General features: G+C 42.8%; 2 protein-coding genes across 3 annotated transcripts in view; one reads left to right on the top strand and one right to left on the bottom strand.

Moving 5' to 3' along the window:
* Positions 1-3,947, top strand: part of necab2 (N-terminal EF-hand calcium binding protein 2) — a 77,142-nt gene extending 73,195 nt beyond the window's left edge. For both annotated transcript variants that reach the window (XM_042108815.1, XM_042108814.1), the window contains 3 exons: positions 212-289; positions 1,363-1,454; positions 2,223-3,947. In XM_042108815.1, the coding sequence (XP_041964749.1) occupies positions 212-289; positions 1,363-1,454; positions 2,223-2,251 (199 nt within the window). In that variant the 3' untranslated portion in view covers positions 2,252-3,947. The remainder of the gene's footprint in view (positions 1-211; positions 290-1,362; positions 1,455-2,222) is intronic.
* A 1,327-nt stretch (positions 3,948-5,274) lies between these two features.
* On the bottom strand, positions 5,275-12,281 carry slc38a8a (solute carrier family 38 member 8a). Its single transcript, XM_042108810.1, has 10 exons — positions 11,970-12,281; positions 11,333-11,531; positions 10,928-11,084; positions 10,563-10,667; positions 9,599-9,656; positions 8,230-8,344; positions 7,408-7,555; positions 6,587-6,786; positions 6,445-6,496; positions 5,275-5,640 (listed from the first exon to the last, which is right to left on the bottom strand). The coding sequence occupies exons 1-10, from the start codon at positions 12,156-12,158 to the stop codon at positions 5,538-5,540; spliced, it is 1,326 nt and encodes a 441-aa protein (XP_041964744.1). The 5' UTR covers positions 12,159-12,281; the 3' UTR covers positions 5,275-5,537.
* Between the last annotated feature and the right edge of the window lie 2,030 nt (positions 12,282-14,311).

The following is a 14,311-nucleotide window of genomic DNA, read 5'->3' as shown; positions in this document are numbered from 1 at the left end:
ACATTATTCCATGCAATCTTGCATATTTATCTCCTGTTGTTCTCTAGGCCTCCACATAGTTAAAAGATGGAGTGTGGACATAAAGGTTTGTGGAGCCCTGGGGTACATTATGGATGACTGCTGTCTGTGTGTTTCTCTCTCTCTCTCTCTCTCTCTCTCTCTCTCTCTCCTTCCTCTCTGCCCCGTGCTGCTGCCCTGTGTATCTCCCCAGCGTGACTGCAGTGCGACTGCCGAGTGGACTGTCCTTCGTGGTGTACGAGTTCTGGGACGGGGAGGAGGAATGGAAGAGGTGGGTGCCGCCTTCAATTCAATTCACTTTGCTCCTGTTCAATTCCTGCACCGCCATTGTACGCCGAAAATTGAGTTTATGGGAACTTTTCACATTCGTTGGAGCGAGAGGACAAATGGTCCTATCGAAGTCTGAATTAAATGCAACATTGAAAGCAATTAATTAGTGCAACACTATGATTTAAAAAGACTGTCCAAGTGAAATAAATTGCAATCTGTGTGTGCAGAGGAACAAAATGCTTACTGTAGATCCCATGGGAAGTGCTTAATATTTGGCATAAGACATAAAAGGAGTGTAATTATATTTGACTAGATAGCTTTGCCTTTACCCTGTAAAAGACCTTTCTGGAGACAGCACCTGAGCTGTAGATGTGTGTGTGTGTGTGTGTGTGTGTGTGTGTACACTAGCACAAGTTCGCAGATATCTGCAGTACACTACTCTATTAAGAATTTCCCCATCCGGATTAAGTTTGTATGACTTATTGATGTTTTCATGGGCTGTTCCATGCCTGTAATAGCTTTCCTTCTGGCTGCTGCTATCCTATTAATATTTCAATCAGACATGGTTTTAGATGAATCAGAGGGTTGGGCAAGGCTGCTTCTAAAGTTGTGTAGAGGTTCTATACTGTACACACAGAACATGTGTCTGCCACAAGCAAAGGTGTGTGTCATGTCATAGCATATACCATATTTTATTGCACCATAGCTCATATGCTACTTTAAACATCTACTCAAATCTACTGCCTACATGAAACATGTACCCTCACCTAGCCTATATATTGTATATATATATTGTAATGACATTTCTTTTAAAACCTGTGCATATTTGTTATATCCTTAAAGGAAATGTCCACATACTTTACTTGTAGTCTTTAAGATTTCTGACAACATACATCTGACTGTGCTCTTATACACATAACTGTTCACATCACTATGCTGAACTATCCATTCATGTAGACTACACTTGTACTGTACATACAACTGTCTGTGCTGCTGCATCACTTACATACTGCATCACTGGGAACTGACCCACTTCTCTGCTGTTTTTCTGTCCATCCCCACCACCCATATCAGGCACCTCCAGACTGCGTATGCCAAGGCCTTTCAGCATGTGAAAGTGGACACCCTGTGCCAGCCTGAGGCAGTGTCCACTGTAGCCGTGCCAGGTGGGTCCAGGTTGATGTCCCGCCGCAGGGGTGGGGAAGGCATAGAGGGAGAGAGCGAGAGCAAGAGAGAGAAAAAGAAGGGATACAGATAAGATGAGAGGAAATGGCTCAAAGTGGGCATGGTGTGGCGCAGATAACCATGTTAGCTGTTATTCGCTGCAGTGTCTGACCAATGTAGTGTCGGAGAGCTCTTGGTCAAAATAAAGTAATGATGTTTGGTGTCAATAAAAATGGGCCCTTATCTGCTGTGATTTAGTGCCCGAATAAAGATGCCTTGAGTCCTGTAAGCATTTCTCACTGACTTCTTCCAGAAGCTTCCGCTGTAGGACTCAGCCAGCTTACCTCATTGATTGGTACTGTTAATAATGCTAATAATTTTAGGTAGCAAAGCCAGTGTCTGGTCAAGGACCTGAAGCATCACAGGTACTGTCTGCAGAGCACAGGACAGGCATTTTTGTCTTAACCCCAATTACTTTGTACCATACTTTCAGCCAAGTTGCCTAATTTATCCATCAACCCAAGAAATTGCATCCCTTTTAACTCAGGGTTTTATACTGTAAGTGTGCATTCCGCATAATATTGGTTGAGCTGCAGGAACATTTATCTATTTTTGTGTATGAAGATATTGCTAACACCAACTTTAATGCCACAAAGAAATGCCTATTCTCAAACCCTGCCACAAAAAAAATACACATGTACTATAGCTTTGTTCAACCTATTGATTGACATTGTCTTACTCCTCCCATTTTGCATCTGTTTGTACTGCAGCTGCCTGGTGCAATTCAAGCAGAGAATGATGTGGACGAGGCCTCTCTGCTGGTGGAACGCGTCCGCCGTATGCCTGAATGCCCAAACACTCCTCTCTTCTTGTCCACCCCTTAGGCTCACCTCCTCACCCACTCCCTCTCTGCTTAAAGCCTCCCCCCCTCTCTTTTGTAATGACTTGTTTACACAGTGTCTGTTTGATATTGAGGCAGAATGTAAGGTGTTAATTGCAGAGAGCGTTGAGCAGATCTAAGTTAATTTCCCTGTGACAGCTCTCACACGTGAAGTTGGGCTTCTGCTGCAGTCTCTCGTCAGAGCTGCAGTGGGCTGATTACGCTGCGTGTGGAGCTCTGGAAGCTGTGAAATCCATTTAGTCACAGAAACGATAAACGCCAACTGTGGGAGTCAATGGTATAACATCAGCTTCGTTTTTACGCACCGGAGGTTTATGTGTGTTTAATTCTTGACAGTGCAGTCCCACTAAAACACTCCCTCACAGACATTTGCGGCTTGTGTTGACCCCAATGCCAGCAAAGCAGGTCAACTTAATGGCGTTGTTCCTTCACGGCCGTAGAGGGTTGAAGAAACTGCTTTTATGCCAGTACTACTAAACCTCACAGCATATATATCACGCTAACGATCTTCAGTGTTCCCTGCAATTAACTGTGCATAAGAGCGATGCCCCATGCTTCTATCAGACAAACAGTACTACGGGAATTAAAACTGTTTTCACACACCATTCACACTATACATAAAGGAAGAAACCCACCACAAACCAGTGTATACTTTGGTCCAGCTCAGCCAATTAGAACTACACTAAACACAATCAGAACCATTCTAAGAGCACAATGTATGTGAATAAGTATTCTCTAAAGAAAGTCTATGAAGAGTTATCTATGTAAACTGCAGATATAGAATTTAAAATGAATATTTACAATGGAGATATCTATTTATCAGAGTTGATCTTGTAAAGTGATTTAGTGGATTGCAGTAATGACATCATTTTAGTCTCCTACAGTACAGAACGACTGGCAGTTTCTTTAGCGAGATGAACTAGTTCTCAAAATTAGGTACCCCCACATCTATCGATACCATGATTACATGTGTATTCTGTCATTCTTGTCCAGGTGTATTTCTTTTTGAACCAGGACTACAGAAAAAAAAATAGACCCTGAAGTTTCATAATGATTAAAAAGCATAAAACCTTACAGCACCCCAGTAAAACTGGTTTGTCTCTGTGAAAACAGGTTTGCTCCGGTCATAGCACTAGTGCCCTGGCCGTTTCAGTGACCCTCCTAGCTGTGGGATGTACTGTGCAAAATGGCTTCTTTTCTTTTTTTGTGGCCCTTTTTCCTCCCCTCCACTGTACCTCACCTGAGTGCATGTTCAAACAAATGTCCAGTAACTCAGTAGTATTTAGCTATGCTACTTTCAATGGGGTTTGTGCAGTTAATTATGTTCTTTTATAATATTCCAACAATATGACGTTAAAGTATATGACCAGGAGAAGAAGAAAAAAGACTTACCGAATGAATATTCACTTTTATGGCATTGTTTATTGAAATATTAATTCTTATACCTATGTATGTTTCAGTAAAACTGGCTTTCTCTTGATGTGAGTGTAGAGACGTATTGCAGGGATGCAAGCATTATAGTCGTTTGAACTTTGTTTAAATTCTAGATTATGTAGAGCGATGCAATTCAATAAAAATTGAAAAAGGTTCAAAATATTGTTGTTTAATTTCTTTCCATTCCACTTCAGTGCACACATCACACACATTTCATAATATGAAACATTATTAGGCCTATTATTTTTAATTCAAGCCAAAAGGCTGATCATTGTACAAAAAGAAACATAACAATCCAAGTTCCAACAGGAACACAACACAACACATTTAACATTCAAAGCAAAAATAAGTTATGCCCCCCCTTGTGTCATGAGAGTTGGTACCAAAACTAACAGAGTTTCAAGACGTGTGCCTTCAGTAACAGGGCATGGACCACTCCTCAAATAATGAGAAATCTTTTTTTAGTCAACCTTATTCCCGGTGAAAAAACATCAGCCACTCTAAATGAGGGGGAATATATATTAGATGTTTCCGGCTTGGAGGCAAATTCACTGCTTGTCCTGAGGGGTATTTCACAAAACCTAAATAAGGGATTAAGCTGGGATTTTTAGGTTATCCTGGATGAATTTAGCCTTAACTTGGTTTTTAAAGAGATGGCACATAAGTTACCATGGGGATTTATTCTCTGCACCTAGCCTGGTCCCGACCAGGCTAACAGCCAAGCTAAGTTCATTCTAATGGTGATTATGTAGTCTTATTGGTTCTGCTATTCACATCAGACCTCTATGCTAATTTTTAAGGAGCTTTATTCCATTTATAAACTATTTGCTAAATGTATTTGCTCGCAAAACAACAGACTGTCTGCCTACTACCATATGGTTATTATTTTAATTGTGATAGCCTTATAATTATTAACATATGCCTAGGTACTCATTGTTTGTTTATTTTATTGATTGACGTTTCATGAATAGCCTAGGGCCTACTGTAGTTGATTGGTAGTGGAGGGGCAAGTTTTCGAAGGTATTTTCAACTACAATATTAATATTGTAGTATCATACTGTTTGCATATTTGCAGTGGCAAGCACTTTCTTATTGACGTTGCGTGCTGAGACAAGGAAGCACTCACACGTGGGTGCATACGTAAATTTGCATTCAGTTGGTCTACCACGCCTACTCCTGCTGTTTTACAGAAATAGCCATGATTCCCCATTCCAAAAAGGACAACTTTACTTAATTGTTAGTCTATATCAAAAGCCGTTGTTCACTTTGTGTGAATGACGCTATTTTCCGCGTCTTTTTTATTCCAACCGTGGGCACTTGGAGCAGAAACAAGAACGCGCACACATCCTGAATTACTTACACCTGGCTTGACATAGTCGCTCCTACTCATCCTGGATTGGCATTAGTGAAACGATGAGCTAGGATGACCAGACAACGCTATGTCAAACCTTGCTTTATCACTTATCTTGGATGTCTTAATTCTGCATTTGTGAAATACCCCTCTGGTCACTCACACACACACACACACACGTTTTGTTTTTCCACGCACTGCACACAGCTCCTCCTCTAAAGGCTGATGCATAGTATTTTTGCATGGAGCACCATACTGTTTTGATGCCACTCACGGGCTGTGTACAAAGAGTGAGCCTGACTCCAGTAAACATTCCTCAAAGAAACATCCGCCCCTCCAGCCGCCCCCTGTGAATACATGAAACTCCTGGCTGAGGACACGGTGAGAGAGAGGCGTGGATTAGAGTTTATTTAAAACCTGCATGATGGCTATAGATGTACTCTGCCCAAAAATGAAGGCGCCGCAGAGAAGCGTGATGACACCCCATGCAGTCAGGATCCCCCTCAAGAAGACAGACACACAAGAAAATTAGACATTGTAACTCATTTCACCTTCAATATCAATAGAGTAACATTAAAGCTTCACAGACGGAACCAAAGCCTCAGACGCCGTGACAACTGATTACATGCAATGCATGCGGTCAGCAACAGTGATGGGAATCTGTAGTATTAAACCTGGGTGGTATTATGGGACCTACAGTGCACCACAACAGCATCACACACACACCAGCAAAAATCAAGGTTTAGAAGTGCAGGTCGTCTTCATCTTATCCAGTTTTGATACCTCTGTGCCCACTGCAGCCTGCTCCTAGCTCAAAGGAATATTATTGGTCTAACGTGGCACTCTGCACGTCACAGTATGGCATGCAAGCTCATATCACGCATGAGATTGCCTTCAGCATACCACTGTTGTTCTCTGTGGCTACTCAAGTCAGTGCCTTCCTGTCACTTTGTCCACGGGTCTGTCATTCACTAGCTGAATGCTACTGGTCACACTAATGTCAAAACCTGAAGCTTACGTCCACTGTAGAGAAGGCTGTAGGCCTATGTGACTCACAGATCACACCACCCTGTGTTGCACCAGTCATGGCAAATTAAAGCACCCTTCTTAGTCAGCCATCAGTTTCATCTGAACAGGAACAACTGAACCTCCTCACCTGTAGATCAGCCCATACTGATCTTTTGCTGGGTAATAACAAGTAGGCAGACTAGTGTGGGGCAACTCTACAGTATTATAGCAAAAACATGCAATACATTCTCTGCAAACACACACACACACACACACACACACCTTTGCCAACACTCACCTCATGTAGGTCGAAACAGGCTCCGACTGAACTGCAAATATGAGACAGAGACCTGCAGAAATTTCAGTCAAATTCAGTCCAATGAATTTGCATACTGAACAAAATAATTTTTTTTTTTTTTAAACTAGTCTCTTCCCCACACCTGGAAAGATGAATATAAAGAATGCGCTAATCCCTCCAATGACACTGATGACTTTACTGATGTCAGGGACAAACACTGCCACAAGGAGGGTCACTCCGATCCACGCGATTGTCAGCGCCAAGCGGGTACGCGTCTCGTATGATTTTGTTACTGTTGAGCCCTTGCTTCTAAAATTCAGCAGAGGGTCCTGAATCACAGACCTTAAGACAGGGGAGAACCGATGACAAACATTCAACACGATCATTAAGTTTAACAATTTTTCAATTTTACCCAATTACTCCGTTATGTTATACATTACTGGCATTTAGAATGTCAGGTAAACTTGCAGTCAAGTACACACATTTTGAGAAAACGTAAAAGAAAAAGTCAGGCAAATGGAGAACACCACGTACATGCATGCATCCATCATGTAGACATGCATATAGAGGCTAATTAAGACTCAGGAGAAAGAATACATGCGAGTTTCCAGAAAAGAACACAGGCAGGTATGTAACATAATACTAGCATGTAGGTATACTTGGATTGTGTAGGTGTAATTGCATGGTACTTGACATATTGGGAACATAACTAACACACACCAAGAGAGTCGCAAACTCCTCCCCTCTTTTCAAGAACTTTATTCTGCTTTAGTAAAAACTACAAAAATGTTGCAATGTCTAAGGCTGCACATTGACCGTTTCCTGTACCTGGATTAAGCCTGGTCCTCAACTAAAAGCTTTTAGTTCCCAATGGAGATTTTTTTTATCTAGCACTAGTCTTAATCCATGTGCGTTAAACCAGATCTGAGAGTTTAGTGTGTGAGGTAAGTGGTGTCAACACACCTTCCCAGCAAGAGCACTATGGGATAGATGGTGATGATGGAAATTCCAAAGAGAAGCCGGGCAACAATCATGAGAAGATCGTCCCCCGTGTACGACATCAGGACATCTGGGGCCACGCGACTCCCAAAGGTAAGGTACCCATACACACCTGAGGTAGAACAGGGGGGGGGGGGGGGGGAGAGGACAGGGCATGTGAAGGTCACACTTGAGTTTGACAGAGCTGAGTTGTCAAGAGCGTTTCCAAGTGCTCATTTCTGAGAAGCCAAAAAAAAAAAAAAAAAAAAGATTCCTCAAGGAGAATAACACTCCCCTCAGAAAACCTGATGGCACAGAGTTTGAACAGAATCACTTTTGTATCGATTCCTTTCTGTTCCTTTTCAGGGGTGCCAACCTTTTGTCATTTCAATTCATCTCCTTTGTTCCCTGCCTATGCTATATGGTGGGCTTCCAAAACGCACGGTAATGGAGAAATCTTGTTAGCAGGGTGGTGAAGTGAGATTTATGTGGCCTGCTGCTCACCCTTGCTCTGTGTGAACTCCACAGACTGATTACTAACTTCATTAAGGATTTTTTTTTCTAGGGACAGAACAGGGCGATGAAATGGTAAAGTCAACTCATAAGCTTTACAAAAGGTAGTGGTCATCAATGAAAAAAAAAACTTTGCAAGGAAACCATTCAGAAATTATGATTTTAAGCTATACAGAACCTAAATAAATACCAAACAATAATATAATAATAAAATATAATTATATAAAAAACAAAATTTAAATACACCGAAGGTCAAAGTAATGTGTGTCTATGTTCCAGAACAGCCGTGTGTACCAGTAAGGGAGTAGATGAGCAGGCAGAAAATCATGGAGACCACAGAGATGAACACCCAATTGGACATCTTCTTGTTCTCCATACTGCTGTAGATGGCGATGCAAGACTCATGACACTGGAGCAGAGAGTGCAAAATGGAGCAGTTAGGGCTGTTTGATTGTAGCAGTTACCATGATCACAATTATTTAACACCATTACTGACTTTGGAACTAACACCTTACACCAATCATTGGCATTGGAAGCATTCTGTATTGGACTTCCAAAAAAGAAAACAACTTATTAAAACACCGTATTAAAAGTGGAACATCACAAAAGGGAATGTGGCAAAAATAATGTTTTTCTTGTTTAATTTGATAATAGTAGGAGGCCAAAATTGCCCAGCCCTAAGCACAACCAGATCTCATCCAACACTCTACAGCCCACACCATACGTACTACTGAGCTCTAGTACGAGAGGGTGGATATCAAGGGCAGCCATGAGGGGTGCTCCTTATCCCAAGTAGAATATGAATATCTACACACCAAGAGTGAAGAGGGTTAACATGTAACAATCCTTGACATTTCCAGTTACTTGACATTTATCATTAATTCACATAGGGTCACGCTTGGAAATGTCCATCTCCCACTGCATGGGGGGGGGGGGGGGGGGGGGGGGGGGGGCACAGACCTCTCCTACTGCACTGGTCAAGATTACAGGTCTCAATCTTTTAAAAAGACATCTCGCTTTCCACCACATAATACACTGAATGTACGTAAATATCAACCCCTAACCACATCCCCTCCATTTCTAAGAGATGAAGGGGAAGCCTAACATCTGCACAAGTGGCATCTTAAACCGTTCTCTCATTTTCCACAATAGCCCATTTCCTTCGGCACAAGGACTCTATATCCTCAGCTTGCTCTCCCTCACTTCCATCTTCCTATTCCAGCGTGGTCATCAATCTGCCCTGAGGCTGTGGTGTCCAGGGACCCACCCAGCGCCTCCGCGCTGCTCCCCACCTCCCTTTTAGTACATTTCTGATCATGCCCCCTCACCCCCACGTTGCCTTGGTTACATGAACAATACAGAGTAAACCTATTATATAGCTCAAGAACCGCCATTGACCACACACACACACACATTACCTGGCATCAAATATTAAGAGGGATACACACACACACACACACTTTACCTGGCATCAAATATTAAGAGGGATTTCTGCCCTTCTATCCAGTATCTAAACAGACATGACTGAGGTCTAAATGGAGGAGAATGCTAGCCTCTATTCTCCTCCCTCGGTTCAAACAGAGGTGGGGGGTGTGGTAGAGAGGTATTGTGTTGACCCTGGGGCCAGTAAGCGGAAAAAAGGTCAATAGGTTTGTTAACTCACCTGAAAACCAAAGCAAATAGTTGGGATGACACTGAACATCGAAGCCCAGGAGCTTAATCTGGGTTTTAAAAAAAGACATATTATAATTATTATAATAATAATAATAATAATAATAATAATAATAATAATAATAATAATAATAATGGTAAACATTAGAATGCCTTAAAACTGTTCAACTAATGCCATGAAGCATTAGTTCAACATGAGATCTATCTGCCAAAATTATATCTATTAATTTACTATTTTATGCATTTATTTATTGACTACAGTAATAGCATGCTGCCTCACTTTCAGATCATGAAGGGACTGCATGGCAAAGCTGGCAGCCGTGGCCTACTGGTTAGCGCTTCGGACTTGTAACCGGAGGGTTGCTGGTTCTAACCCCGACCAGTAGGCACGGCTGAAGTGCCCTTGAGCAAGGCACCTAACCCCTCACTGCTCCCCGAGTGCCGCTGTTGTTGCAGGCAGCTCACTGCGCCGCGATTAGTGTGTGCGCTTCACCTCACTGCATGTTTACTGTGTGCTGAGTGTGTTTCATTAATTGGGTTAAATGCAGAGACCAAATTTCCCTCACGGGATCAAAAGAACATATATATGAAGGGTTCAGATGCAAAAGCCTCTAAATGCCACCTATGTCAAAAATGAGATGAAGATGGTGAGGGGATGCTCTCCACACATAGTATACGCTAAACCTATAGGAGCCTGAATTTAAATGCTCATTTAAAAGAAAAGTGGTCAGACGGATTTAGAGGGTTTTGCATCTGAACTCTTCATATATATACAGAGTAGCAACTGTTTAAAAGGGTTCCTTTTGACAGAGTAACCCAAAAGAACTTCATTACTTTGTACAAAATTACCTCCGGCTTGCATATGGCTTGATCTACAGTGTTGATCCTGACCTGCTCTAGCAAACACAGTTAAACATTAAAATTAAAGTGTAAACTGGTTTCCCATGGGTACTCACCCACTACTATATAGAGGGGTTGCAGGGACTTCTTGGGCGTGCATTGTATGGTATTTGACAATCATAGCCACGGTTAAATAGGTTGCAGCAAAGGTCCCTAAAACACTAAAAAAATCAAATCAAATGTATCCACAATCACAAAACAGCAGCAATACATGAGACATAAATCAATGATCCAATACCCCAATAGACATTTAAAGGTCCCCAGCACATTCCAGCCATTTCAGTAGATTCTCTTTATTTAATTGAGGGGCAGCCATGGCCCACTGGTTAGCACTCTGGACTTGTAACCGGAGGGTTGCCGGTTCGAGCCACATGGTAAGACTCCCTGCATAATAGAGTGAAGAACCTGATTAGCTGCTCACCTTGTGTACTTCTGAATGCTGATCTCTTTAGGGATGGAGAGGGGGAGGATGAGAATGAGACACAGGATGAAGAGTGTGAAGCGCTGGTCCGTGTACCAGTGATAAGGCATGTCCGCCTCAGGTAATCCAGTTATTAACTCATAGATAGACACGCATACTGAAGGAGACACACCAACATGCAAGCAATCAGGTCACTACAGAGCAGGCTGACCAAGGGACGCAAGGACATGACAAAGTCAAGAGGCTGCCTCACACTGGCTTCAATATGGTGTGATCTATCTTATAGGAGGACAATATCACAGCTGTAGCAAAAGGTAGGTTAGAGGACAAATAAGCCTATAAAATAAGTATGGCTTCTAATGATAATAAAAAAAGTAGTGTCTTAGAAGAACCTCTTAGACTCACATTTCTGCAGCTGGTCTGATACAATAACAAGGAAGGCGATGGAGATCATGAACAGATTAAAGATGTAGCAGACCTCGCAGAGCTTCCCAATGTATGTCCCGCAGACGCCCCGCACCACGGCCTGGTACGTGTTCTGGCCACTGATGGAGCTCGAGTAGCCAAGGATCACAAGACCACTAACGAGGAACACGAGGCACACCTGTGCAAAAAGGGAGGGGGAAGAGAGAGAGTTCATTTGCGCAGTAAAATAGGCTGACAGTCTACGGTTGTTATGCATTTCCAATTTAGTGAGATGGGAGTAGGCTAGCTAACCTAAACTTTGACAGGCTGATGTGACAATAAGCAATAACAACACGCAGGTTGGCAGGTAAACTCGTTTGCGTTAAACTGGAATGTTCTGAGTCACCGTTTGCCGGCAAGAGAATTAACAAATTATAGGCTATTGGTTACAGGGGTCAGCGGAAGCCAATGGAGAAAATATTAATTAATGAAAGGTTAGGCCAAAGCAGCGCTGATTAAACAGAACAGGGCTACACAGTTCCCTCTTAACATTTACAATAATGTTAGGCTGTATAACAATCTATCAGTTTGATGACCCAACAGAACGAAATTTGTTTCTAGAGGTTAGGCTACTAACCATTTCAACCATCACAGCAGTATGGATCCCCCCAGCTTTGTCGAAAGCCCAAGGGAAGTTGAGTAGTCCCGCACCGAGCGCTGATTTCAGCATGATGAAAATTGCGCCAAAGGAGCCCAACCTGTGGCCACCCGAGTCCAGCGCAGGTTTGCCGAGCAAGCTGATGCTCTCCCTCGCCAGCTCTTCCATTGCCAACTGCAACCCGCGACGAAACTTAAGGAAACTTCTCCAACTTTTTGTGCAAGCGGATCTCAGCGTGGGACGTAGCCTACTCCCTAACCTCAGGTGCACCAGGAGGAGGAGGGAGTGGGTGGGAAGTAAAGTGTAGCCTATTGAGTTTCCAAATCTGTTCTAAACCAATCACCGTAATAGAGATGATTATTGGTAAACGCTCCCCTGTCTAATTTGCCGCACTAATTATCAACAAGTATTAACAATCGATTGAAGAGTACATTTTTATGTACTTGTAAATGCATGGTTCGTTGTTGAGCAGGGTCACATCAAAATGTTTAAAATAATCATAATTTGTTCTTCTTTGGTGGAGACTTAATTATGCATAGTTGCATACCATCAGTCAAGAATTGTCCATTGTAGCCCAAGTTATCCGTCAAACAGAAACTGGTTGTAGTTTCAACATTTAGACTACTTGACCCACTGTTCTCATTGCCCTAGTCTATGCGTATACAGAACAATCTGCACCTTAATGTATGCTGTGCATCCACATGTTTCTTTCCCTCAAGACACAAAGTTATATCTTGTTTATTTTTATTACGTCTCCCAATTATCACAGTCATTCTTGACAGAGGTTTTCACATTGTCTGGCCTAAAAATGGGGAGAAATGGAAAATAAATCAAGCTTAAACAATCATGTTTGCTCCACATGAATTATGGCATTAGACTTGTATTATTGTTGAGCATTGTTAACTACATCCTCCATCTATCAATACAACTTGTACCCCAGCCTTCCTGTCCGAAGGCTCATTCCTTTAACACACGCCTGACCACTTGTGTGGAAGGACTGCGGGACGTGGCCACCCCACCTCTGAGTGTGAGGAACACATGACCTCCGATAACCACTGCCACTTTGAAGCCTGTTGTGAGGTGTTGGAGTCATGTGTGGCCTAGGGTTGTGTCACAGGGTCAAGAGGGCATCTTTTTCTGCCTCCCTGGAGATGGCATCCTAACTGTGTGTGTGTGTTTGTGAGTGAGGGAGTTTGTCTATGTGTGTGGGTTGGTGGGTGGTTGTGCTGGAACATTGGGCTGATATTCAGGGTCACCAGTGCCAGAGCCTGGTGTCTTGGATCTCACTGCCGTTATGGCGACCTCTCCAGACCTAGACGACCTACCAGAGGAAGTCATGAACAGACCTGGGAACTTTCCAGAAAAAAAGGGAAGAGAAGGGTGGGGGTGAGGGAGAGCTGAAAGAGGAAAGGGGGGTGGGGGGTGCATGTGACCTCGTTTAGGACAAGATTTCAAAAATCCATTTAAGCACAGATAACTGGCCACAGGGTCCGTTCCCATGTTCTTCATGTAATTAGAAGGCATCATGAGCCCTCATCCGAGAGGGACCGGTGACATTTTCACAGGCTATTCACCCCCATTAAAACTGGATCAGCCCGAGGTCTTAGAAGGACCGCCCGGCCCCCATCAGGTTTAATAGCATTAGTGCGTTTCATAGCTGGCGTGGTCAGAGGCAGGGGCGACTGGGAGACTGAGCCACGGACGAGAGGCCAGCCCACCTGCGCCACCCCTGCCGCAGAGATGACGTAGTGTGTGGCTGACTGGATAATCAAACTCAAGCCTTCATGTCAAACATGTTTCAAAACGTCTGTTGGAAGTCTGCTGTGGCCAACCTTTGAACATGTGTCACTTGCTTTAACTGGAGAACATGATACAGTCATCCTGGACTGGATGTTAACTAATCTTGGGTAAACGAATCAGATTACCAAGAAAAAATATCAAACAGCACCTATACCTTCTTTTCAGGAAAAAGTGAACTGTTGCTTCAGTTTTACATTTCCCACTTTGTGCAATAACTATCACATACTAATCATTTCTGTCAGAAAAAGACATTTCTCACAAGAGCCTAGCAGTTAATCAGAAATTACATTCCTTGGCATGCTGGGGGAGATCAGATGCAAAGACATATCTGATTTCACTCATCAGTCTGGGATGATTTGATACATTTGATAATAAAACGGTACTGACATCAGGGAATGTTTTAGGTGCAGTTGTAGGTCATTCATTGCTGGCGTTGACAGCCCTATCCATCTTGTAATGGGCAGAATACTTTTTTTTTTTTTTTTTTACAAACTTGAGCAGTTCATGCAAGGACACTGAAC

The sequence above is a fragment of the Alosa sapidissima genome, chromosome 11 (genome assembly GCF_018492685.1).
Source record: "Alosa sapidissima isolate fAloSap1 chromosome 11, fAloSap1.pri, whole genome shotgun sequence".
Lineage (NCBI taxonomy): Eukaryota > Metazoa > Chordata > Actinopteri > Clupeiformes > Clupeidae > Alosa > Alosa sapidissima.
Note: the sequence above shows the minus strand (reverse complement) of the source record. Positions and strands in the feature narration are given on the sequence as shown.

What these genes read in the sequence shown, in the direction of transcription:
- slc38a8a (XM_042108810.1), bottom strand. Translation starts at nt 12,158, where the DNA reads ATGGAAGAGCTGGCGAGGGAGAGCATCAGCTTGCTCGGCAAACCTGCG. An exon ending in CTGCTGTGATGGTTGAAATG is followed by an intron (nt 11,532 to 11,969) that starts GTTAGTAGCCTA and finishes CTTTTTGCACAG; the next exon opens with GTGTGCCTCGTGTTCCTCGT. An exon ending in ATCAGACCAGCTGCAGAAAT is followed by an intron (nt 11,085 to 11,332) that starts GTGAGTCTAAGA and finishes TGTCTCCTTCAG; the next exon opens with TATGCGTGTCTATCTATGAG.